Source organism: Somniosus microcephalus, chromosome 13 (genome assembly GCF_052327205.1).
Source record: "Somniosus microcephalus isolate GS21.2 chromosome 13, FLI_Smic_1.0, whole genome shotgun sequence".
Lineage (NCBI taxonomy): Eukaryota > Metazoa > Chordata > Chondrichthyes > Squaliformes > Somniosidae > Somniosus > Somniosus microcephalus.
In genome coordinates, this window is record NC_140999.1 from 3,841,474 (window position 1) to 3,867,940 (window position 26,467).

A 26,467-nucleotide genomic window follows, 5' to 3' on the forward strand; every position below is an offset into this window, starting at 1 on the left:
CCATCACCCACTGTGCTCACTGCCCCGTGTCCTAACTCACACCCAGTCCCGTTCACCCATCACCCCCTGTGACCACTGCCCCGTGTCCTAACTCACACCCAGTCCCGTTCGCCCATCACCCCCTGTGCTCACTGCCCCATGTCCTAACTCACACCCAGTCCCGTTCACCCATCACCCCCTGTGCTCACTGCCCCGTGTCCTAACTCACACCCAGTCCTGTTCACCCCTCACCCCCTGTGCTCACTGCCCCGTGTCCTAACTCACACCCAGTCCCGTTCACCCATCACCCCCTGTGCTCACTGCCCCGTGTCCTAACTCACACCCAGTCCCGTTCACCCATCACCCCCTGTGCTCACTGCCCCGTGTCCTAACTCCACCCAGTCCCGTTCACCCATCACCCCCTGTGCTCACTGCCCCGTGTCCTAACTCGCACCCAGTCCCGTTCACCCATCACCCCCTGTGCTCACTGCCCCGTGTCCTAACTCACACCCAGTCCCGTTCACCCATCACCCCCCCTGTGCTCACTGACCTACACTGGCTCCCGGTCCGGCAACGCCTCGATTTTAAAATTCTCATCCTTGTTTTCAAATCCCTCCATGGCCTCGACCCCCTCCCTATCTCTGTAAACCCCTCCAGCCCCACAACTCCCCCGCGATCTCTGCGCTCCTCCAATTCCGGCCTCTTGCACATCCCCCGATTTCCATTGCTCCACCATTGGCGGCCGTGCCTTCAGCTGCCTGGGCCCCGAGCTCTGGAATTCCCTCCCTAAACCTCTCCGCCTCTCTCTCCTCCTTTAAGACGCTCCTTTAAACCGACCTCTTTGACCAAGCTTTTGGTCACCTGTCCTAATATCTCCTTATGTGGCTCGGAGTTCAATGTTTGTTTGATAATCGCTCCTGTGAAGCGCCTTGGGATGTTTTACTATGTTAAAGGCGCTGTATAAATGCAAGTTGTTATTGTTACACCTAAGGTCTCTCAGTCCTGTTGTAATATCGCACAGAACAAGCCCAGCTTCAATGCACGGAGTCAGTAAGATGTCTGTCCCGGTCGTTAATCAAACACCCAGGTACCCTCCCCTGTTCACTCAGCACAGAGGCAGAACGCCTGGGCCGCAGTCTCCAGTGAAACGACTTCTGTACCAGCGCTGCATTCTGCGACTAAACACCTCCGATACCTTCACCATCTGATCATCGAACCTAACCCACAGACAGCCAGCACAGTATCTGAAACTTTTTAATTACAATTTGTAAACTTGTTCGGTTTTTCTTTGTTAAACACTTGCTTTAAAGCCCATGGAGGCGTTTTCCTGGAGATACATTGTGGAAGAGCACAGCGAGGCTGGAGAGGAATGCAGCAGACGGAGGGTTGTTACTCCGTGCTCGGCCTGTGTCTGTGTCTGGGTCGCGGTTTCTTGGTGCGTGAAGCTGCCTCGCTCTGGCTCTGCTTCAAACCCTTAAAATGAAAAGCGAGGAAACAACATAAATTCCAGTAAAACTCAGATGTAAAAATCACAATCTCTCGTCCTCTTCACAAGGTGCTGACTGCTGGGGACTGGCCTCCACAGACACTCAGTGCCATCCCACATCTCATCCAAGTGGCCATTCCTCACGTGCGGATGTTGGCAGGCTATTCGACCAAGGGGGACTCCGGAGCCAGATTGTCTCATCATCGGACATGCGCACTCACACACACTCTCACACTCACACTCACTCACACTCACACACTCATGCACACTCACGCACTCTCTCACACGCACACTCACTCACGCACACTCACTCACACTCACACACTCTCTCACTCACACTCACTCATATATCCAACTGATTTTTTCCTCTCTAACGCCGGGGCAAGTATTGCAGCCCCTAACACACCCTAGCCAAGACCCACTAGCTCAGCACAGACAGGACGTGGAACTGAAAGGGGGAGGGGGGTCTTTTCAACCGTGTCACTGGGGCAATTCCTCTCCCAGGCCTTGAATATTCTCAAATTTTCAGCAAATATGCACCAGACTCCTGCCTCCTACTGGCCACATCTGGGAATAAAGGAGGCCAAAATTCTTACATCTCAACAACTGATAGAGAGCTGCACAGACTCGGGGCGAGAGGAGAAAGGGAGTAATCAGAAGTTCCAGATACAACAGTGATTTGGTGAGTGGGGAAGGGGAGAATTTTATACTCGTAGATAAGTTGAAACTGCACCAGTTATAGCACAGCGCCTGCCCCCCGTCAATGTGTCCCAGCTCTCCCCAATCACAGCGCCCGCCCTCTGTCAATGTGTCCCAGCTCTCCCCAATCACAGCGCCCGCCCCCCGTCAATGTGTCCCAGCTCTCCCCAATCACAGTGCCCACCCCCCGTCAATGTGTCCCAGCTCTCCCCAATCACAGTGCCCGCCCTCTGTCAATGTGTCCCAGCTCTCCCCAATCACAGCGACTGCCCCCCGTCAATGTGTCCCAGCTCTCCCCAATCACAGCGCCCGCCCCCCGTCAATGTGTCCCAGCTCTCCCCAATCACAGTGCCTGCCCCCCGTCAATGTGTCCCAGCTCTCCCCAATCACAGCGCCCGCCCCCCGTCAATGTGTCCCAGCTCTCCCCAATCACAGCGCCCGCCCCCCGTCAATGTGTCCCAGCTCTCCCCAATCACAGTGCCCGCCCCCCGTCAATGTGTCCCAGCTCTCCCCAATCACAGCGCCTGCCCCCCATCAATGTGTCCCAGCTCTCCCCAATCACAGCGCCCGCCCCCCGTCAATGTGTCCCAGCTCTCCCCAATCACAGCGCCCGCCCCCCGTCAATGTGTCCCAGCTCTCCCCAATCACAGCGACTGCCCCCCGTCAATGTGTCCCAGCTCTCCCCAATCACAGCGCCCGCCCCCCGTCAATGTGTCCCAGCTCTCCCCAATCACAGCGCCTGCCCCCCGTCAATGTGTCCCAGCTCTCCCCAATCACAGCGCCCGCCCCCCGTCAATGTGTCCCAGCTCTCCCCAATCACAGCGCCCGCCCCCCGTCAATGTGTCCCAGCTCTCCCCAATCACAGCGCCCGCCCCCCGTCAATGGGACCCAGCTCTCCCCAATCACAGCGACTGCCCCCCGTCAATGGGACCCAGCTCTCCCCAATCACAGCGCCTGCCCCCCGTCAATGTGTCCCAGCTCTCCCCAATCACAGCGACTGCCCCCCGTCAATGTGTCCCAGCTCTCCCCAATCACAGCGACTGCCCCCCGTCAATGGGACCCAGCTCTCCCCAATCACAGCGCCCGCCCCCCGTCAATGTGTCCCAGCTCTCCCCAATCACAGCGCCTGCCCCCCGTCAATGTGTCCCAGCTCTCCCCAATCACAGCGACTGCCCCCCGTCAATGGGACCCAGCTCTCCCCAATCACAGCGCCTGCCCCCCGTCAATGTGTCCCAGCTCTCCCCAATCACAGCGACTGCCCCCCGTCAATGGGACCCAGCTCTCCCCAATCACAGCGCCTGCCCCCCGTCAATGTGTCCCAGCTCTCCCCAATCACAGTGCCCGCCCCCCCCCCGTCAATGTGTCCCAGCTCTCCCCAATCACAGTGCCCGCCCTCTGTCAATGTGTCCCAGCTCTCCCCAATCACAGCGCCTGCCCCCCGTCAATGTGTCCCAGCTCTCCCCAATCACAGCGCCTGCCCCCCGTCAATGTGTCCCAGCTCTCCCCAATCACAGTGCCCACCCCCCGTCAATGTGTCCCAGCTCTCCCCAATCACAGCGCCCGCCCCCCGTCAATGTGTCCCAGCTCTCCCCAATCACAGCGCCCGCCCCCCGTCAATGGGACCCAGCTCTCCCCAATCACAGCGCCCGCCCCCCGTCAATGTGTCCCAGCTCTCCCCAATCACAGCGCCCGCCCCCCGTCAATGTGTCCCAGCTCTCCCCAATCACAGCGCCCGCCCCCCGTCAATGGGACCCAGCTCTCCCCAATCACAGCGCCCGCCCCCCGTCAATGTGTCCCAGCTCTCCCCAATCACAGCGACTGCCCCCCGTCAATGGGACCCAGCTCTCCCCAATCACAGCGCCCGCCCCCCGTCAATGGGACCCAGCTCTCCCCAATCACAGCGACTGCCCCCCGTCAATGTGTCCCAGCTCTCCCCAATCACAGTGCCCGCCCCCCGTCAATGTGTCCCAGCTCTCCCCAATCACAGTGCCCGCCCCCCGTCAATGGGACCCAGCTCTCCCCAATCACAGCGCCCGCCCCCCCCGTCAATGTGTCCCAGCTCTCCCCAATCACAGTGCCCGCCCCCCGTCAATGGGACCCAGCTCTCCCCAATCACAGCGCCTGCCCCCCGTCAATGTGTCCCAGCTCTCCCCAATCACAGTGCCCACCCCCCCCCCGTCAATGTGTCCCAGCTCTCCCCAATCACAGTGCCCACCCCCCCCCGTCAATGTGTCCCAGCTCTCCCCAATCACAGCGCCCACCCCCCCCCGTCAATGGGTCCCAGCTCTCCCCAATCACAGCGCCCGCCCCCCCCGTCAATGTGTCCCAGCTCTCCCCAATCACAGTGCCCACCCCCCCCCGTCAATGTGTCCCAGCTCTCCCCAATCACAGTGCCCACCCCCCCCCGTCAATGGGTCCCAGCTCTCCCCAATCACAGCGCCCGCCCCCCCCGTCAATGTGTCCCAGCTCTCCCCAATCACAGTGCCCACCCCCCCCCGTCAATGTGTCCCAGCTCTCCCCAATCACAGCGCCCGCCCCCCGTCAATGTGTCCCAGCTCTCCCCAATCACAGCGACTGCCCCCCGTCAATGTGTCCCAGCTCTCCCCAATCACAGCGCCCGCCCCCCGTCAATGTGTCCCAGCTCTCCCCAATCACAGCGACTGCCCCCCGTCAATGTGTCCCAGCTCTCCCCAATCACAGCGACTGCCCCCCGTCAATGTGTCCCAGCTCTCCCCAATCACAGCGCCCGCCCCCCGTCAATGTGTCCCAGCTCTCCCCAATCACAGCGCCCGCCCCCCGTCAATGTGTCCCAGCTCTCCCCAATCACAGCGCCCGCCCCCCGTCAATGTGTCCCAGCTCTCCCCAATCACAGCGCCTGCCCCCCGTCAATGTGTCCCAGCTCTCCCCAATCACAGCGACTGCCCCCCGTCAATGTGTCCCAGCTCTCCCCAATCACAGCGCCTGCCCCCCGTCAATGTGTCCCAGCTCTCCCCAATCACAGCGACTGCCCCCCGTCAATGTGTCCCAGCTCTCCCCAATCACAGCGCCTGCCCCCCGTCAATGTGTCCCAGCTCTCCCCAATCACAGCGCCTGCCCCCCGTCAATGTGTCCCAGCTCTCCCCAATCACAGCGACTGCCCCCCGTCAATGTGTCCCAGCTCTCCCCAATCACAGTGCCCGCCCCCCGTCAATGTGTCCCAGCTCTCCCCAATCACAGCGCCTGCCCCCCGTCAATGTGTCCCAGCTCTCCCCAATCACAGCGCCCCCCCCCGTCAATGTGTCCCAGCTCTCCCCAATCACAGCGCCTGCCCCCCGTCAATGTGTCCCAGCTCTCCCCAATCACAGCGCCTGCCCCCCGTCAATGTGTCCCAGCTCTCCCCAATCACAGCGCCTGCCCCCCGTCAATGTGTCCCAGCTCTCCCCAATCACAGTGCCCGCCCCCCGTCAATGTGTCCCAGCTCTCCCCAATCACAGTGCCCGCCCCCCGTCAATGTGTCCCAGCTCTCCCCAATCACAGCGCCCGCCCCCCGTCAATGTGTCCCAGCTCTCCCCAATCACAGCGCCTGCCCCCCGTCAATGGGTCCCAGCTCTCCCCAATCACAGCGCCCGCCCCCCGTCAATGTGTCCCAGCTCTCCCCAATCACAGCGCCTGCCCCCCGTCAATGTGTCCCAGCTCTCCCCAATCACAGCGCCCGCCCCCCGTCAATGGGTCCCAGCTCTCCCCAATCACAGTGCCCACCCCCCGTCAATGTGTCCCAGCTCTCCCCAATCACAGTGCCCGCCCCCCGTCAATGTGTCCCAGCTCTCCCCAATCACAGCGCCCGCCCCCCGTCAATGTGTCCCAGCTCTCCCCAATCACAGCGCCAACCCCCCCCCGTCAATGTGTCCCAGCTCTCCCCAATCACAGCGCCCACCCCCCCCCGTCAATGTGTCCCAGCTCTCCCCAATCACAGTGCCTGCCCCCCGTCAATGTGTCCCAGCTCTCCCCAATCACAGTGCCTGCCCCCCGTCAATGTGTCCCAGCTCTCCCCAATCACAGCGCCCGCCCCCCGTCAATGTGTCCCAGCTCTCCCCAATCACAGCGCCCGCCCCCCGTCAATGTGTCCCAGCTCTCCCCAATCACAGCGCCCGCCCCCCGTCAATGTGTCCCAGCTCTCCCCAATCACAGCGCCCCCCCCGTCAATGTGTCCCAGCTCTCCCCAATCACAGCGCCCGCCCCCCGTCAATGTGTCCCAGCTCTCCCCAATCACAGTGCCCGCCCCCCGTCAATGTGTCCCAGCTCTCCCCAATCACAGTGCCCGCCCCCCGTCAATGTGTCCCAGCTCTCCCCAATCACAGTGCCCGCCCCCCGTCAATGGGTCCCAGCTCTCCCCAATCACAGCGCCCCCCCCCCGTCAATGTGTCCCAGCTCTCCCCAATCACAGCGCCCGCCCCCCGTCAATGTGTCCCAGCTCTCCCCAATCACAGTGCCTGCCCCCCGTCAATGTGTCCCAGCTCTCCCCAATCACAGCGACTGCCCCCCGTCAATGTGTCCCAGCTCTCCCCAATCACAGCGCCCGCCCTCTGTCAATGTGTCCCAGCTCTCCCCAATCACAGCGCCCGCCCCCCGTCAATGTGTCCCAGCTCTCCCCAATCACAGCGCCCGCCCCCCGTCAATGTGTCCCAGCTCTCCCCAATCACAGTGCCCGCCCCCCGTCAATGTGTCCCAGCTCTCCCCAATCACAGCGCCCGCCCTCTGTCAATGTGTCCCAGCTCTCCCCAATCACAGCGCCCGCCCTCTGTCAATGTGTCCCAGCTCTCCCCAATCACAGCGCCCGCCCCCCGTCAATGTGTCCCAGCTCTCCCCAATCACAGCGACTGCCCCCCGTCAATGGGACCCAGCTCTCCCCAATCACAGTGCCTGCCCCCCGTCAATGTGTCCCAGCTCTCCCCAATCACAGCGCCCGCCCCCCGTCAATGTGTCCCAGCTCTCCCCAATCACAGTGCCCGCCCCCCGTCAATGTGTCCCAGCTCTCCCCAATCACAGTGCCCGCCCCCCGTCAATGTGTCCCAGCTCTCCCCAATCACAGCGCCTGCCCCCCGTCAATGTGTCCCAGCTCTCCCCAATCACAGTGCCCGCCCCCCCCCCGTCAATGTGTCCCAGCTCTCCCCAATCACAGTGCCCACCCCCCGTCAATGTGTCCCAGCTCTCCCCAATCACAGCGCCCGCCCTCTGTCAATGTGTCCCAGCTCTCCCCAATCACAGCGCCCGCCCCCCGTCAATGTGTCCCAGCTCTCCCCAATCACAGCGCCCGCCCCCCGTCAATGGGTCCCAGCTCTCCCCAATCACAGTGCCCGCCCCCCGTCAATGTGTCCCAGCTCTCCCCAATCACAGCGACTGCCCCCCGTCAATGGGACCCAGCTCTCCCCAATCACAGCGCCCGCCCCCCGTCAATGTGTCCCAGCTCTCCCCAATCACAGCGACTGCCCCCCCGTCAATGTGTCCCAGCTCTCCCCAATCACAGCGCCCACCCCCCGTCAATGTGTCCCAGCTCTCCCCAATCACAGCGACTGCCCCCCCGTCAATGTGTCCCAGCTCTCCCCAATCACAGCGCCTGCCCCCCGTCAATGTGTCCCAGCTCTCCCCAATCACAGCGCCCACCCCCCGTCAATGTGTCCCAGCTCTCCCCAATCACAGCGCCCGCCCTCTGTCAATGTGTCCCAGCTCTCCCCAATCACAGCGCCCACCCCCCCCCGTCAATGGGTCCCAGCTCTCCCCAATCACAGTGCCCACCCCCCCCGTCAATGTGTCCCAGCTCTCCCCAATCACAGCGCCCGCCCCCCGTCAATGGGTCCCAGCTCTCCCCAATCACAGCGCCCACCCCCCGTCAATGTGTCCCAGCTCTCCCCAATCACAGCGCCCGCCTTCTGTCAATGTGTCCCAGCTCTCCCCAATCACAGCGCCCGCCCCCCGTCAATGTGTCCCAGCTCTCCCCAATCACAGCGCCCGCCCCCCGTCAATGTGTCCCAGCTCTCCCCAATCACAGCGCCCGCCCCCCGTCAATGTGTCCCAGCTCTCCCCAATCACAGCGCCCACCCCCCGTCAATGTGTCCCAGCTCTCCCCAATCACAGCGCCCGCCCTCTGTCAATGTGTCCCAGCTCTCCCCAATCACAGCGCCCACCCCCCCCCGTCAATGGGTCCCAGCTCTCCCCAATCACAGTGCCCACCCCCCCCGTCAATGTGTCCCAGCTCTCCCCAATCACAGCGCCCGCCCCCCGTCAATGGGTCCCAGCTCTCCCCAATCACAGCGCCCGCCCCCCGTCAATGTGTCCCAGCTCTCCCCAATCACAGCGCCCGCCCCCCCCCATCAATGGGTCCCAGCTCTCCCCAATCACAGCGACTGCCCCCTGTGGGAGGGGAGCCCAGATTAATCCAGTGACATCAAGACCTTTAAATACCAAATAAAACTCACATACCACATAGTAGCCTGTGTGATACCCGCTTATATACCAGGACATTAGCATATTCATCAGCGCAGCATCATCACTGAACTCAGGACCAAAAGGAGGCGGAGCCTGTGGAGGGGAGGGAATTAGTTCATTAGTTCAGAGTCTCACTGCCATGGTTCTCATTTGGGTTTAGATTCTGTAACTGCAGTCACGCACATTATAACACACTCGTTTATTTGTATTGCAAGCAAGTAATTCTCGATGGGTCAATGAGGTGAATTCTTTCAGGCATTTTGTATCAGGTTTTAAATCAGCGGCCATGTTTTAAGAACATAAGAATTAGGAGCAGGAGTCGGCCATTCGGCCCCTCGAGCCTGCTCCGCCATTCAATAAGATCATGGCTGATCTTTGACCTCAACTCCACTTTCCCGCCCGATCTCCATATCCCTCGATTCCCTTAATATCCAAAAATCTATCGATCTCAGCCTTGAATATACTCAATGACTGAGCCTCCACAGCCCTCTGGGGTAGAGAATTCCAAAGATTCACCACCCTCTGAGTGAAGAAATTCCTCCTCATCTCAGCCCTAAATGGCCGACCCCTTATTCTGAGACTGTGACTCCTGGTTCTAGACTCCCCAGCCAGGGGAAACATCCTCCCTGCATCTACCCTGTCAAGCGCTGTAAGAATTTTATATGTTTCAATGAGATCACCTCTCATTCTTCTAAACTCTAGAGAAGCACGGTGGCATAGTGGTTAGCACTGTTGCCTCACAGCGCCAGGGACCCGGGTTCGAATCCGGCCTCAGGTGACTGTCTGTGTGGAGTTTGCACATTCTCCCCGTGTTTGCGTGGGTTTTCTCCGGGTGCTCCGGTTTCCTCCCACAGTCCAAAGATGTGCGGGTTAGGTTGATTGGCTATGATAAATTGACCCTTAGTGTTAGGGGGATTAAATACGTGGGGATAGGGTGGGATATGTGTTGGTGTAGGGGTTACGGGGATCGGGTGGGATATGTGTCGGTGCAGGCTCGATGGGCCGAAATGGCCTCTATCTGCACTGTGGGGTTTCTGTGATTCTGTGATTCTGTGAATATAGGCCCAGTCTACTCAATCTCTCCTCATAGGACAATCCCCCCATCCCAGGAACCAGTCTGGTGAACCTTCGTTGCACTCCCTCTATGGCAAGTATATCCTTCCTTAGGTAAGGAGACCAAAACTGTACACAATACTCCAGGTGTGGTCTCACCAGGGCCCTATATAATTGCAGTAAGATGTCTTTACTCTTATACTCAAATCCTCTTGTAATAAAGGCCAACATACCATTTGCTTTCCTAATTGCTTGCTGTACCTGTATGTTAACTTTCAGTGATTCGTGTACAAGGACACCCAGGTCCCTCTGAACACCAACATTTCCCAATCTCTCATAGAAACATAGAAGATAGGAGCAGGAGTAGGCCATTCGGCCCCTCGAGCCTGCTCCGCCATTCAATGAGATCATGGCTGATCATCCAAATTCAGTACCCTGTCCCTGCCTTCTCCCCATATCCCTTGATCCCTTTAGCCTTAAGAAATATATCCAACTCCTTCTTGAATATATTTAATGAATTGGCCTCAACTGCCTTCTGTGGTAGTGAATTCCACAGGTTCACCACTCTCTGGGTGAAGAAATTCCTCCTAATTTCTGTCCTAAATGGCTTACCCCTTATCCTTAGACTGTGACCCCTGGTTCTGGACTCCCCGACCATCGGGAACATCCTTCCAGCATCTAGTCTGTCTAGTCCTGTTAGAATTTTATAAGTTTCGATGAGATCCCCTCTCATTCTTCTAAACTCCAGCGAGTACAAGTCCAATCGACCCAATCTCTCCTCATACGTCATTCCTGCCATCCCAGGTATCAGCCTGGTGAATCTTCGCTGAACTCCTTCCATGGCAAGAACATCCTTCCTCAGATAAGGCGACCAAAACTGCACACAATACTCAAGATTTGGTCTCACCAAGGCCCTGTACAACTGCAGCAAGACATCCTTGTTCCTGTACTCGAACCCTCTTGCTACAAAGGCCAACATACCATTTGCCTTCTTAACCGCCTGCTGCACCTGCATGCTTACTTTCAGCGACTGGTGCACAAGGACGCCCAGGTCTCATTGCACTTCCCCTTCTCCCAATCTATTGCCGTTCAGATAATAATCTGCCTTCCTGTTTTTGACACCAAAGTGGTTAACCTCACATTTATCCATGTTATATTGCATCTGCCATGCTTCTGCCCAATCACCTAACTTGTCCAAATCATACTGAAGTTTCTCGGCATCCTCCTCACAGCACACACGCCCACCCAGCTTTGTGTCGTCTGCAAATTTGGAGATATTACATCTAGTTCCCTTGTCTAGATCATTAATATATATTGTGAATAGCTGGGGTCCAAGGACCGATCCCTGCGGTACCCCACTAGTCACTGCCTGCCACTCGGAAAAAGAGCCGTTTATTCCAACTCTTTGCTTTCTGTCTGCCAACCAGTTCTCTATCCAAGTCAATACCTTGCCCCCAATCCCATGTGCCTTAATTTTACACGCTAATCTCCAGTATTTAAAAAATACTCTGTTTTTCTATTTTTCCTACCAAAGTGAATAACTTCACATTTCTCCACATTATATTCCATTGGCCATGTTGTTGTCCATTCACTTAGCCTGTCTATATCCCCTTGAAGCCTCCTTGCACTCTCCTCACAACTTACATTCCCACCCAGCTTTGTATCATCCAAAGATGTGCGGGTTAGGTTGATTGGCTATGGTAAATTGACCCTTAGTGTTAGGGGGATTAAATACGTGGGGTTACGGGGATAGGGTGGGATATGTGTTGGTGTTGGTGTAGGGGTTACGGGGATCGGGTGGGATATGTGTCGGTGCAGGCTCGATGGGCCAAAATGGCCTCTATCTGCACTGTGGGGTTTCTGTGATTCTGTGAAACACAGATATATTACATTTGGTCCCCTCATCCAAATCATTGCTATAGATTGTGAATCGCTGAGGCCCAAGCACCGATCCTTGCGGTACCCCACTAGTTTTATGCAGGCAAAGTCAACCAGTGCCTGTACAAGTCACGTGTCCCCCATACTGTCCCATCAAACACTCCCAGGGCAGGTACAGCACGGGTTAGATACAGAGTAAAGCTCCCTCTACACTGTCCCATCAAACACTCCCAGGGCAGGTACAGCACGGGTTAGATACAGAGTAAAGCTCCCTCTACACTGTCCCATCAAACACTCCCAGGGCAGGTACAGCACGGGTTAGATACAGAGTAAAGCTCCCTCTACACTGTCCCATCAAACACTCCCAGGGCAGGTACAGCACGGGTTAGATACAGAGTAAAGCTCCCTCTACACTGTCCCATCAAACACTCCCAGGGCAGGTACAGCACGGGTTAGATACAGAGTAAAGCTCCCTCTACACTGTCCCATCAAACACTCCCAGGGCAGGTACAGCACGGGTTAGATACAGAGTAAAGCTCCCTCTACACTGCCCCATCAAACACTCCCAGGGCAGGTACAGCACGGGTTAGATACAGAGTAAAGCTCCCTCTACACTGTAGGGGGGGAGGGGGATGGGGGGATTGAAGCCAGAGATTCTGATCTGTCCCATACTCAGTTTAATTATTTCCGAATTACAAAGTTACAAATTATTTACAGCACAGAAACAGGCCATTCGGCCCAACTGCTCCGTGCCGGTGTTTCTGCTCCACACCAGCCTCCTCCCACCCATCTTCATCTCACCCCATCAGCATATCCTTCTATTCCTTTCTCCCTCATGTGTTTATCTAGTTTCCCCTTCAATGTGTCTCTGCTATTCACCTCAACCACTCCATGTAGCAGCGAGTTCCACATTCTCACCACTCGCTGGGTAAAGACGTTTCTCCTGAATTCCCCATTGGATTTATTAGTGACTCTCTTATATTGACGGCCCCGAGTTCAGGTCTTGTTTTCATGCACTGACCCCAACCTGGAATTCCTTACCTGCTCTTCTAGACTCCCGCTCTCGCTCGATGCCTGATCCTCGGGGAGGAGTTCCGAGAGGTTCTGCTCCTCCTCGTTCCCATAACCCATGTAGTGGACAACGCACGTCCCGCTGACCTCGTCTACTGACCGGAGAACAGCCGGGTAGACGGCCCCGTCTGCTGACCACACGGCCCAGCACCGAGACCCCACTCTCCACAACTCCCACTGTGCAGCAGAAAGATAAACGATGCTCAGCATCAGTGGGATCCAAGATAAACCCGCCCCCCCTCTTACCCCCTCACCCCACCCCCCCAAGCCCCTCCCAAAAAACCCCAACGCCCCCCCTCACCCTCTCCCTCCCTCAACGCCCTCCTCAACCCCCCACACTCCCCATCACCCCCTCACCCCACCCCCCCTCACCCCATCCCCCAAGGACCCCCTCACCCCCCCACACTCCCCATCACCCCCTCACCCCACCCCACGCCCCCCATACCCCACCCCACGCCCCCCTCACCCCATCCCCCAACGACCCCCTCACCCCCACACACTCGCCATCACCCCCTCACCCCCCAACGCCCCCCCTCACCCCACCCCCAACGCCCCCCTCACCCCCCCACTCCCCCCTCACCCCACCCCCAACGCCCCCCTCACCCCCCCACTCCCCCCTCACCCCATCCCCTAACGCCCCCCCTCACCCCACCCCACGTCCCCCCTCACCCTCTCCCTCCCTCAACGCCCCCCCTCACCTCCCCACACTCCCCATCACCCCCTCAGCCCACCCCACGCCCCCCCTCACCCCATCCCCCAATGACCCCTCACCCCCCCACACTCCCCATCACCCCCTCACCCCACCCCACGCCCCCCCTCACCCCATCCTCCAACGACCCCCTCACCCCCCCACACTCCCCATCACCCCCTCACCCCACCCCACGCCCCCCTCACCCCATCCCCCAACGACCCCCTCACCCCCCCACACTCCCTATCACCCCCTCACCCCACCCCACGCCCCCCCATACCCCACCCCACGCCCCCCCTCACCCCATCCCCCAACGACCCCCTCACCCCCCACACTCCCTATCACCCCCTCACCCCACCCCACGCCCCCCCATACCCCACCCCACGCCCCCCCTCACCCCATCCCCCAACGCCCCCCCCTCACCCCCTCCGCTCCTTCAATGGGAGGGTCCAATCCTAGAATCACAACCATTCCTTTCATTCCTGTACTGTGTAATTACAGCTGGTTCGGGCTCTCTTGTTCTGCTAGTCCAACTCTCTCCTGGCTCACCTCCAACCTCCCACCCTCCGTAAACTTCAGCTCATCCAAAACTGGGGCTGGTCAGCATCGTATTTGACCCCAAGCTGAGCTTCCAACCCCGTCACCTCTCCGTCACCAAGACCGCCTACTCCCACCTCCGTAACATCGCCCGTCTCCGCCCCTGCCTCAGCTCATCTGCTGCTGAAACCCTCGTCCATGCCTTTGTTACCTCCAGACTCGACTATTCCAACTCTCTCCGGGCCAGCCTCCCACATTCCACCCTCCGTAAACTTCAGCTCCTCCAAAACTCTGCTGCCCCATGTCCTAACTCGCACACAGTCCCGTTCACCCATCACCCCCTGTGCTCACTGCCCCGTGTCCTAACTCGCACACAGTCCCGTTCACCCATCACCCCCTGTGCTCACTGCCCCGTGTCCTAACTCACACCCAGTCCCGTTCACCCATCACCCCCTGTGCTCGCTGCCCCGTGTCCTAACTCACACCCAGTCCCGTTCACCCATCACCCCCTGTGCTCACTGCCCCGTGTCCTAACTCACACCCAGTCCCGTTCACCCATCACCCCCTGTGCTCGCTGACCTACATTGGCTCCCGGTCCGGCAACGCCGCGATTTTAAAATTCACATCATTGTTTTCAAATCCCTCCATGGCCTCGCCCTCCCTATCTCTGTAACCTCCTCCAGCCCCACAACCCCCCGAGATCTCTGCGCTCCTCCAATTCTGGCCTCTTGCGCATCCTCGATTCCCATCGCTCCACCATTGGCGGCCGTGCCTTCAGCTGCCTGGGCCCTAAGCTCTGGAATTCCCTCCCTAAACCTCTCCGCCTCTCTCTCCTCCTTTAAGACGCTCCTTAAAACCGACCTCTTTGACCAGGCTTTTGGTCACCTGCCCTAATATCTCCGTATGTGGCTCGGTGTCAAGTTTTTTCTGATAGTGCTCTTGTGAAGCACCTCGGGATGTTTTTACTACATTAAAGGCGCTATATAAATGCGGTACATAATTCGAGGCGTTGCCGGACCGGGAGCCAATGTAGGTTTGCGAGCACAGGGGGTGATGGGTGAACGGGACTTGGTGTGAGTTAGGACACGGGGCAGTGAGCACAGGGGGTGATGGGTGAACGGGACTGGGTGTGAGTTAGGACACGGGGCAGCGAGCACAGGGGGTGATGGGTGAACGGGACTTGGTGTGAGTTAGGACACGGGGCAGTGAGCACAGGGGGTGATGGGTGAACGGGACTGGGTGTGAGTTAGGACACGGGGCAGCGAGCACAGGGGGTGATGGGTGAACGGGACTGGGTGTGAGTTAGGACACGGGGCAGTGAGCACAGGGGGTGATGGGTGAACGGGACTTGGTGCGAGTTAGGACACGGGGCAGTCAGCACAGGGGGTGATGGGTGAACGGGACTTGGTGCGAGTTAGGACACGGGGCAGTGAGCACAGGGGGTGATGGGTGAACGGGACTTGGTGCGAGTTAGGACACGGGGGCAGCAGAGTTTAGGATGAGCTCAAGAGTCTGGCCATCACAAGGGCAAATCCGAGGTACTCGACTGGCTGTGAGTTTAGCCGTGCTGGTTGGGTCTTGTATTCTTGGTGGGAGGAGGTCCCATTATTTGCTGCTCAGCATCTCCTGGAGATTGGTGTTCGGATGAGCCCCACCGACAGTAGCCATGAAGATGGCTCCATGCTGGGCACTGTTCTCCCTTTAGGTAGGGGTGCGTGTAGTGCAGTGGTTTATGCTACTGGGCGACTAATCCAGAGGACGTAAGTTCAAATCCTACCATGGCAGTTTGAGAATTTGAATTCAGTTAAAAATAAAAAGCTGGAAATAAATTTAAAAACTGGTCTCGGTACGAATGACCGTGAAGCTGTCGGATTGTTGTAAAAAATTCAACTCATTCACTAAGGAAGGGATCCTGCCGTCCTTACCCGATCTAGCATCTATAGATTATCTGGTCATTATCACATTGCTGTTTGTGGGATCTTGCCGTGCGCAAATTGGCTGCCTCGTTTCCCACATTACAACAGTGACTACACTTCAAAAAAGTATTTAATTGGCTGTAAAGTGCTTTGGGACGTCCTGAGGTCGTGAAAGGCGCTATAGAAATGCAAGTCTTTCTTCTTTTCTATGTGACTCCAGTCCCACACCAACGTGGTTGACTTTTAGCTACTTTCTGAAATGGCCGAGCGAGACACGACGATGTATCGAAACCGTTACCAGCAGTTCAAGAAGAGGGCGCAACACCATCTTCTCAAGGGCAACTAGGGATGGGCAATAAATGCCGGCCTTGCCAGCGACGCCCACATCCCGAGAAGGAATTAAAAACAAACTGAGGAGAATAGTGCATCCAGGAACTCCCCAGTGATGGGATGACATTTCAGGTACAGGGAGATAAGGCAACGTGCACTCTGAAACCACACATGCTCCAAGGGCCATCGACTGGTGCACAACCTGTTGCAACCGCAGGTCAAGTAACCATTCCTGGGGGCACTGCCGAGATACCAACCCAACACCTGACGCCAAATCTTGCTTCAAAATTTTTAAAATCTCTAAGAAGAATTTACTACATACAGGAATGAGACTCAACACTTTAAATTAAGAACATAAGAATTAGGAGGAGGAGGAGGCCATTCGGCCCCTCGAGCCTGCTCCGCCATTCAATAAGATCACAGCTGATCATCGACCTCAACTCCACTTTCCCGCCCGAGCCCCATAACCCTCGATTCCCCTAGAGTCCAAAAATCTATCGATCTCAGCCTTGAATATACTCAACGTCTGAGCCTCCACAGCCCTCTGGGGCAGAGAATTCCAAAGATTCACCACCCTCTGAGTGAAGAAATTCCTCCTCATCTCAGTCTTAAATGGCCGACCCCTTATCCTGAGACTGTGACCCCTGGTTCTAGACTCTCCAGCCAGGGGAAACAACCTCTCAGCATCTACCCTGTCAATCCCCCTCAGAATCTTGTATGTTTCAATGAGATCACCTCTCATTCTTCTAAACCCCAGAGAGTATCGGCCCAATCTACACAATCTCTCCTCATAGGACAGCCCTCTCATCCCAGGAATCAATCTAGTGAACCTTCGTTGCACCGCCTCCAAGGTAAGGATATCCTTCCTTAGATAAGGAGACCAAAACTGTGCACAATACTCCAGGTGGTTTGTTCCCTTTCTGGGCCAGAGAGGTTGAGTGGCATTGATAATTATCACATTGTTAAAAGGGTACTTAAGCTGTTAAGTTCCAGTTCTAACTTTCTTCGGTAAGTTCAATTTGAATTTAATGAGCAAACCCAGCAATTTCTTAAAAATAACGGGGAGGCTGAGGGTGAGACGCTGTTTGTGTGAGACAAACTGCGGAGTGACGTAAATCGAGCAGCTCGTTGCGGAGATTCTCAACTCGCAGCGTAACTCGTCATCCCCTGAACTCACTGGACGATTCGCACATTAATGTGTGCCGTGAACTCGCCGTTACTTTTGCAGGAGGATTGGGGCCACTGGGGCTGTGAATCGAGGGGTTCAGTCCCCAAACCCGCAGCGCAGTGCCACCTTTCCCTTGACTCGGAGTTTTCCAAGCCGCACGTTTTGTTTCGCGCCGCTCTCTGTACCTGCCGCTTTCCCACTGCTTGGTATCCGTGCACCGTCCCCTCAGCCTTCGGCCGCCTAACTACAGATTCCGCTTCTCCTTCGCTTTCACCGCCATTTTCCAACTCATCCTGAAAAGATCGAAAAATAGAGCAGAATGAAACTGATCTTGGCGAGACCAACAGGACCCCACTCCCATCTCAACTGAGGATAGACAGGTGCTGGCGGCAATATTACCCCAGTGGGCCTTTCTGTGGAGTTCCAACCCGACTACACCCGTGGGTCAGTCTCACTCCCATCCTATCTCCGGGCCATTTCCAAATCATAACAGTTAATTTCCCCCTTCCCAAATTATCTCTCCTCCTCTCCTGAAGCTACCTCTCCCATGTGGCCAGTGTTCATGAGGCAGCCCAGGCTGTGTGTGTCAGCAAGATGCTCGACCATGGAGGGCAGCACAGACTGGCCAGATACCGTCCTTAGCCAGTGCACACACACAGATATACAGCACACACACACGCACTGACACAGAGACATACACACACGCATATACATGCACACAATCCAGCAGGGTCACTGGACAGTGATCAGACATGGGAAACCTGTCTACCTTTCCCCCTCCTTTTCCCATTGTTGCTGAAACGAACGCCCCAAATGCCACCAGCTCATTCAGCATAGAGCAAGGATCGGAATTGGGATCTTCCTGGCCCATATGCCTCAGTTCTGGGACTTACTTCCAGACCGGTCCTCAGTTTGACGGCAGTTGCTTTCTCTAGGCCTGTGTCATCAGGGAGCTCCGACTGTGCCTTGAATGAATTCACTGCTCTGTCGTAAGCCTTAAGGAGGGCGGCATCATCCAAGACATCTAGCTCTCCGCTCTGAAAGTTGAAATGCACCCAAGTACATTCAGCCAGTTTTCTACCCAGACGTGCCACATGCTCACAAAAACACAGATGGTGCGACCATAACTGGGCTCACTCACAAGTCACACATGCACAAGTATTGTTCCAGTCTTGGCAACCATTTTACACAACCATTGTGCAAATCAGTCTGTGCGAGTTTACAGATACATTTTTCCCCTTGAAAAACATGAAGAACTTGCATTTCTGTAGCACTCGTACAAATCTAGGTCAGGTACTTATCCAATTCCCTTTGAAAGCCGCGATTGAGTCTGCCTCCACCACCCTTTCAGGCAGTGCATTCCAGATCCTAATCACTCGCTGCGTAAAAACTTTTTCCTCATGTCACCTTTGGCTCTTTTGCCAATCACCTTAAATCTGTGTCCTCTGGTTCTCGACCTTTCCGCCAATGGGAACAGTTTCTCTCTATCTATTCTGTCCAGACCCCTCATGATTTTGAGCACCTCCATCAAATCTCCTCTCAGCCTTCTCTGCTCCAAGGAGAAGAATCACAGCTTCTCCAGTCTATCCACGTAACTGAAGTCCCTCATCCCTGGAACCATTCTCGTAAATCTTCTCTGCACCCTCTCTAAGGCCTTCACATCCTTCCTAAAGTGCGGTGCCCAGAATTCGACACAATACTCCAGTTGAGACCGAACCAGTGATTTATAAAGGTCCATCATAACTTCCTTGCTTTTGTACTCTCTGTCTCTATGCATGAAGCCCAGGATCCCGTAAGCTTTTTTAACCGCTTTCTCAACCTGCCCTGCCTCCTTCAACGATTTATGCACATATACCCCCAGGTCTCTGTTCATGCACCCCCTTTAGGATTGTACCCTTTAGTTTATATTTCCTCTCCTCAATCTTTCTACCAAAATGTATCACTTTTCTGCGTTAAATTTCATCTGCCATGTGTCCGCCCATTTCACCAGCCTGTCTATGTCCTCTTGAAGTCTATCACTCTCCTCCTCACTGTTCACTGTACTTCCAAATTTTGAAATTGTGTCCTGTACATCCACATCCAAGTCATTAATATATATCAAGAAAAGCAGTGGTCCGAGAACCGACCCCTGGGGAACACCACTGTATATCTTCCTCCAGTCCGAAAAACAACCGTTCACCACTACTCTCTGTTTCCTGTCACTTAGCCAATTCCGTATCCAGGCTGCCACTGTCCCTTTTATTCCATGGGCTTCAACTTTGCTGGCAAGCCTATTATGTGGCACTTTGTCGAACACCTTCCCAATATTTAGTTGGAGGAACTAAATCTGCTCATCGGACAAGCAGTCTGACAATTTAGAGTCAGTGGAGGGGTTGAGAGGTGGTGGTGAGGTAGAGCTGGGTATCGTCTGCGAACAGGTGGAAATATAAACATAATGATACAAAGTAAAGAACGCGGCACGCTACTCCCCCCGCTGTGGGTCATCCTACTTAACAGAATAATCTCTCTGTGCCTCCTCCTGTAACACAGTGCAGAGCCTCTCTCTCTGCACTCAATTCAATTCAATTCAATTCAAATCGCTTTATTGGCATGACAAGTTACATCTTATGTTGCCAAAGCATCGGAAAACATTCATGTTTGTTCACAAAAATACAGATCTATCCATACAGTGTATAAACAGATATATCCCTGAGTGTATAAATATATACTTTCATATAATTTATATATACTCTTTTCTTATATTTACTGGTTGTCCCTCTGTTTATGGCAAGCTGTAACATAGTGTGCCGTTAGTGTTATGCAATTTCTCTCTTCCCCTAGTAGGTATGGGAGTTTTTGGTCGTCATTCAAATTTCTGAATTCCGGGCATATTTTTGTGAATTTTGGGTAGAAATTCTCCCTTATGCCCTGATATTTTCTACAAGCTGTGAGGAAGTGCATCTCTGTCTCCACCACTCCCTGACTGCAGTGAGAGCGTATCCTGTCCTCTCTTGGTAGCCGGGTCTGTCTGTGTCTACCTTTTTCGATCGCCAGGTTATGTTCACTAAGTCTGTACATTGTCAAGGTTTTTCTCAGTTTGCTATCCTTTACCATGGTCAGGTAATCAGCCATGTTGTATTGTCTGTTTAGGGCCAAGTAGCAATTGAGTTTGCTTTGGGTTTTTGTTTTTCAGCTTTATCCCATTACTTTGTTGCCTGATGGACCTTTTGGGTGTCTGTGTTCTCTCTCACAGGCCAACAGAGGTCAAAGAGTTTTCCAAACCCACGGTGCGTTGTACCTGTCCGAATACCCAGACACATGAGTGAATCATCTGTCACTTGGTCTCTGGGGAAACAACCTGCCATTTAGCATATTAAGCACCTTTCGTCTGACTTTGGATTCACTTGCCAGCATTGGGGCTGTCTCGACAAAGCAAGTGTATCTCAAAATACATTTTAAAATTTCATTTTTTTTTAAATGGAAAAATGGCCAAAGAATTCTGAAGCACCTTATCATACCTCTCAGAAACTTCTCTGTGATTCATATCTAGTCACAGTCCAGTGACTGCTTTATCTGGGAAAATGTATCAGTCACTGTCCACGACACACAGTCCCATTAACACATAGAATGACATAGAAACCACAGCACAGAAACAGGCCATTCGGCCCAACTGCCGGTGTTATGCTCCACACGAGCCTCCTCCCGCCCCGCTTCATCTCACCCCATCAGCAGATCCTTCTATTCCTCTCTCCCTCATGTGTTTATCTAGTTTCCCCTTAAATGTATCTATACTATTCGCCTCAACCACTCCCTGTGGGAGCGAGTTCCACATTCTCACCACTCTCTGGGTAAAGAAGTTTCTCCTGAATTCCCCATTGGATTTATTAGTGACTATCTTATATTGATGGCCCCTAGTTCTGGTCTCCCCCATAAGTGGAAACATCTTCTCTACGTCTACCCTATCGAACCCTTTCATAATTATAAAGACCTCTATCAGGTCGCCCCTCCGCCTTCTCTTTTCGAGACTAATCAGACAGATTACCAGTTTTCCCAAAAGTGCTGTGGGATCACTAACATTCATCTAAACCACAGGAACAGACAGATGGCATCAGTTTAACATCTCATCTGAAGTACGTTGTTTCCTACAGTACTGCACTGGAGTGTCAGCCTGAATTAAATGCTCTTGCCCTGGAGTGAGGCTTGAACCGACAACCTTCTGAGAGTGCTACTAACTGAGCCAAGCTGACAGTTTCATTGTATTGGTGCGGTACCGAATTTTTAGTATATTTTTAATTTCAGATTTCAGCATTGAGGTGTATAAAATTATGAGGGGCCTAGATAGCGTGGGTAGGAAGGACCTATTTCCCTTAGCAGAGAGGTCAATAACCAGGGGCCATAGATTTAAAGTAATTGGGAGAAGGATTAGAGGGGAGTTGAGGAGAATTTTTTTCACCCAGAGGGTGGTAGAGGCAGAAACCCTCATCACTTTAAAAAAGTATTTGGACATACTTGGAGGCCTCAGAGAGGGTGCAGAGCAGATTGATGAGAATGGTTCCAGGGATGAGGGAATTCAGTTACGTGGATAGACTGGAGAAGCTGGGGTTGTTCTCCTTGGAGCAGAGAAGGTTGAGAGGAGATTTGATAGAGGTGTTCAAAATCATGAGGGTCCGGCCAGAATAGAGAGAAACTGTTCCCATTGGCGGAAGGGTCGAGAACCAGAGGCCACCGATTTAAGGTGATTGGCAAAAGAACCAAAGGCGACATGAGGAAAAACTTTTTTACACAGCGAGTGGTTAGGATCTGGAATGCACTGCCTGAAAGGGTGGTGGAGGCAGATTCAATCACTGCTTTCAAAAGGGAGTTGGATAAATACCTGAAGGAAAAAGATTTGCAGGGCTGCGGGGAAAGGGCGGGGGAGTGGGACTGGCTGAAGTGCTCGTGCAGAGAGCCAGCACGGGCTCGACGGGTCAAATGGCCTCCTTCTGTGCTGTAACTATTCTATGATTCTATATGCACTTGAAGTGCCGTAACCTACAGGGCTGCGGACCAAGAGCTGGACAGTGGGATTAGGCTGGAGAGCCCTTTTTCAGCCGGCACAGAATGACCTCCTTCTGTGCCATAAATTTCTATGATTCTATGATTCGTTGACGTTCTTACTTACAATCTTAATAGCACAGAATTCTCTTTACTTGACCTTCAAAAAATATAGTTTGCCCAGAATACTTTGGTGAAGCTGCAACACAGGACTACATGCATGCTATAGACATAGCTAAGCCATCCCATAACCAATGGATCAGATCAAAGCTCTGCAGTCCTGCCACATCCAGTCGTGAATGGTGGTGGACAATTAAACAACTAACGGGAGGAGGAGGCTCCATGAACATCCCCACCCTCAATGACAGCTGAGCGCAGCATGTGATTGCAAAAGACAAGGCTGAAGTGTTCGCAACCATCTCCAGCCAGAAGTGCCAAGCGGATGATCCTTCCTCCTCCTCCCGAGGTCCCCACCATCACAGATGCCAGTCTCCAGCCAGTTTGAATGCGCTGAAACTCTCTACCTGACAGCACTGTGGGAGCATCTTCACCACATGGACTGCAGTGGCCCACTGCAGAATTCTCAGGGCAACTAGGGATGGGCAATAAATGCCAGCAGTGCCCACATCTCGAGAATAATTAAAAAAAACCTCTGCAATCATTCCATGATTCTCAGTTTGTGTCAGCCGGGGCTCAGTGGGCAGCACTCTTGCCTCTGAGTCAGAAAGTCATGGGTTCAAGTCCCACTCCAGAGACTTGAGCGCAAAAATCCAGGCCGACACTCCCAGTGCAGTACTGAGGGAGTGTTGCACTGTCGGAGGGGCAGTACTGAGGGAGCGCCGCACTGTCGGAGGGGCAGTACTGAGGGAGCGCCGCACTGTCGGAGGGGCAGTACTGAGGGAGCGCTGCACCGTCAGAGGGGCAGTACTGAGGGAGCGCCGCACCGTCAGAGGGGCAGTACTGAGGGAGCGCTGCACCGTCAGAGGGGCAGTACTGAGGGAGCGCCGCACCGTCAGAGGGGCAGTACTGAGGGAGCGCTGCACTGTCGGAGCGTCAGTACTGAGGGAGCGCTGCACTGTTGGAGAGGCAGTACTGAGGGAACGCCGCACTGTCGGAGGGGCAGTACTGAGGGAGCGCCGCACTGTCGGAGGGGCAGTACTGAGGGAGCGCCGCACTGTCGGAGGGGCAGTACTGAGGGAGCGCTGCACCGTCAGAGGGGCAGTACTGAGGGAGCGCCGCACCGTCAGAGGGGCAGTACTGAGGGAGCACTGCACTGTCGGAGGGGCAGTACTGAGGGAGCGCTGCACTGTCGGAGGGGCAGTACTGAGGGAACGCCGCACTGTCGGAGGGGCAGTACTGAGGGAGCGCTGCACTGTCGGAGGGGCAGTACTGAGGGAGTGCCGCACTGTCGGAGGGGCAGTACTGAGGGAGCGCTGCACTGTCAGAGGGGCAGTACTGAGGGAGCGCTGCACTGTCGGAGCGTCAGTACTGAGGGAGCGCTGCACTGTCAGAGGGGCAGTACTGAGGGAGCGCCGCACTGTCAGAGGGGCAGTACTGAGGGAGCGCCGCACTGTCGGAGCGTCAGTACTGAGGGAGCGCCGCACTGTCGGAGGGGCAGTACTGAGGGAGCACTGCACTGTTGGAGGGGCAGTACTGAGGGGGCATTGCACTATCGGAGGGGCAGTACTGAGGGAGTGCTGCAGTGTTGGAGGTACCGTCTTTCGGATGAGACGTTAAACCGAGGCCACGTCTGTCCTCTCAGTTGGACGTAAAAGATCCCACGGCCACTACTGGTAAGAGCATGGATGTTCTCCCCAGTGTCCTGGCCAATATTTATCCCTCACTAAAACTGGTCACTGATCCCATTGCTGTTTGTGGGATCTTGCTGTGTGCAGAGTGTGGCTGCTGCCTATGTTCCAACAGTGAAACTCCCTTGAAATAGGACATCAGGCTGCAAGGCGCTGTGGGACGTCCTGAGGATGTGAAAGGTGCTACAGAAATGCAAGCTCGCTCTTATTGCACCTCCCAGGGATTGCAGTCCCTCGCTGCTGCCTACTGCCTGGGTACCTGCTGCAAAACTATCTGCGCCCAGCACTCTGCCATTGCCCAGCGCGGCTCCAACACGCTGCCTCTTGGACCGCGCGCCGCGCTGAGCCTGGGGGCGATCACGTGGTCCGCCGCCGCGCTGCCTGCTGGGACATGTAGTTCCGGGTCCCGCGCTCTTTGCGCGCAAACCCGGCGCGCCGACTACAACTCCCAGAACGCCCCGCGGCGCTGACAACCAGCTGGCGGATACAAGATGAGGAGTGAGGGGGAGAATCCAGGAGTCCTCCCAGCGGTTGATTGGAGTACGTTACAACTTCGCCCCCATTGCAATTTTTATATTAACCCCTATTTTTTTTTTCTGGCTTGCAATTTCAGTTCTAAAAATATTTATTTCCAATGTGGGGGAAAAAAAAGTTAATGCTGAGTGGCTGCTTACTGCAAATGACCTCGCCTGTCACTTTAATTCCCCGCTCCACTCCCTCCCTGACCTCGGCCTCTTACACTGTTCCAATGAAGCTCAACCTAAGTTCGAGGAACAGCACCTCATCTTTCGATTAGGCACTTTGCAGCCTTCCGGACTCAACATCGCGTTCAACAATTTCAGACCATAACCTCTGCCCCTATTTTTCGGATGGCAGCTGTTATAGAGTCATAGAGTTTTACAGCACAGAAAGAGGCCCTTCGGCCCATCGTGTCTGCGCCATCCATCAATCCCTGTCCAGTCTAATCCCATTTTCCAGCATTTGGTCCATAGCCTTGTATGCAATGGCATTTCAAGTGCTCATCCAAATGCTTCTTGAATGTTGTGAGGGTTCCTGCCTCTACCACCTTTTCAGCCAGAGAGTTCCAGATTCCAACCACCCTCTGGGTGAAAAAGTTCCTCCTCAAATCCCCTCCAAATCTCCTGCCCCTTACCTTGAATCTATGCCCCCTTGTTATTGACCCCCCTACTAAGGGGAAAAGTTCCTCTTTATCTACCCTATCTATGCCCCTCATCATTTTGTACACCTCAATCAGGTCCCCCCTCAGCCTTCTTTGCTCCAATGAAAACAACCCCAGCCTGTTTAGTCTTTCTTCATAGCTGAGGCACTCCATCCCAGGTAACATCCTGGTGAATCTTCTCTGCACCCTCTCTAAAGCAATCACACCCTTCCTATAGTGAGGCGACCAGAACTGCACACAGTACTCCAGCTGTGGCCTCACCAGCGTTTTGTACAGCTCCATCATAACCTCCCTGCTCTTATATTCTATGCCTCGGCTAATGAAGGCAAGTATCCCATATGCCTTTTTAACCACCTTATCTACCTGTTCCGCTGCCTTCAGATATCTATGTACATGCACACCAAGGTCCCTCTGACCCTCTGTACTTCCTAGGGTCCTACCATTCATTGTGTACTCCCTTGCCTTATTTGTCCGTCCAAAATGCATCACCTCGCACTTTTCAGGGTTAAATTCCATTTGCCACTTTTCCGCCCATCTGACCAACTCGTTTATATCTTCCTGTAGCCTGAGGCTTTCCTCCTCACAATTGACCACCCCACCAATTTTAGTGTCATCTGCGAACTTACTGATCATACCTTTTACATTCTCATCCAAATCATTTATGTAGATCACAAACAGCAAGGGACCCAGCACCGATCCCTGAGGTACCCCACTAGACACAGGCTTCCAGTCACAAAAGCAACCTTCGACCATCACCCTCTGCCTCCTGCCACTCAGCCAGTTTAGGATCCAACGCGCCACGGCACCCTGGATCCCATGGGCTCTTACCTTCTTGACCAGTCTCCTATGCGGGACTTTGTCAAAAGCTTTACTGAAGTCCATGTAAACCACATCCACAGCATTTCCCTCATCCACACACCTAGTCACCCCCTCGAAAAATTCAATCAGATTTGTCAGACATGATTTACCCTTGACAAAGCTATGCTGACTATCCCCGATTAATCCTTGCCTCTCCAAGTGGAGACTAATTTTGTCCCTCAGAATTTTTTCCAATAATTTCCCTACCACAGATGTTAGGCTCACTGGCCTGTAATTCCCTGGTTTATCCCTGCTACCCTTCTTGAATAATGGTACTACGTTAGCTGTTCTCCAGTCCTCTGGTACATCCCCTGTGGCCAGAGAGGTTCTGAAAATTTGTG

At 54.7% G+C, this 26,467-nt stretch overlaps 1 protein-coding gene across 2 annotated transcripts; it reads right to left on the minus strand.

Annotated features, from left to right (window-relative positions):
* Window positions 1–1,217: 1,217 nt before the first annotated feature.
* On the minus strand, window positions 1,218–24,434 carry LOC147107983 (survival motor neuron protein-like). 2 transcript variants are annotated; one of them, XM_086006013.1, is made up of 6 exons: window positions 24,348–24,434; window positions 18,161–18,304; window positions 17,453–17,560; window positions 12,599–12,805; window positions 8,621–8,719; window positions 1,218–1,452 (listed from the first exon to the last, which is right to left on the minus strand). In XM_086006013.1, exons 1-6 carry the CDS (start codon window positions 24,381–24,383, stop codon window positions 1,369–1,371), a joined length of 678 nt encoding a protein of 225 aa, XP_085862139.1. In that variant the 5' UTR covers window positions 24,384–24,434; the 3' UTR covers window positions 1,218–1,368. The 2 variants fall into 2 exon arrangements, with proteins under 2 accessions (XP_085862139.1, XP_085862140.1); XM_086006014.1 differs by lacking the exon at window positions 17,453–17,560.
* Between the last annotated feature and the right edge of the window lie 2,033 nt (window positions 24,435–26,467).

Bases quoted from the DNA above. Each gene is read 5' to 3' on its own strand.
- LOC147107983 (XM_086006013.1), bottom strand. From the start codon at position 24,383: ATGGCAGAGTGCTGGGCGCAGATAGTTTTGCAGCAG. The intron at 17,561-18,160 runs GTAAGTCCCAGA...CGATCTTTTCAG, and splicing joins AACTGAGGACCGGTCTGGAA to GATGAGTTGGAAAATGGCGG. The intron at 1,453-8,620 runs GTATGTGAGTTT...TTTCATTTTAAG, and splicing joins ATCACACAGGCTACTATGTG to GGTTTGAAGCAGAGCCAGAG.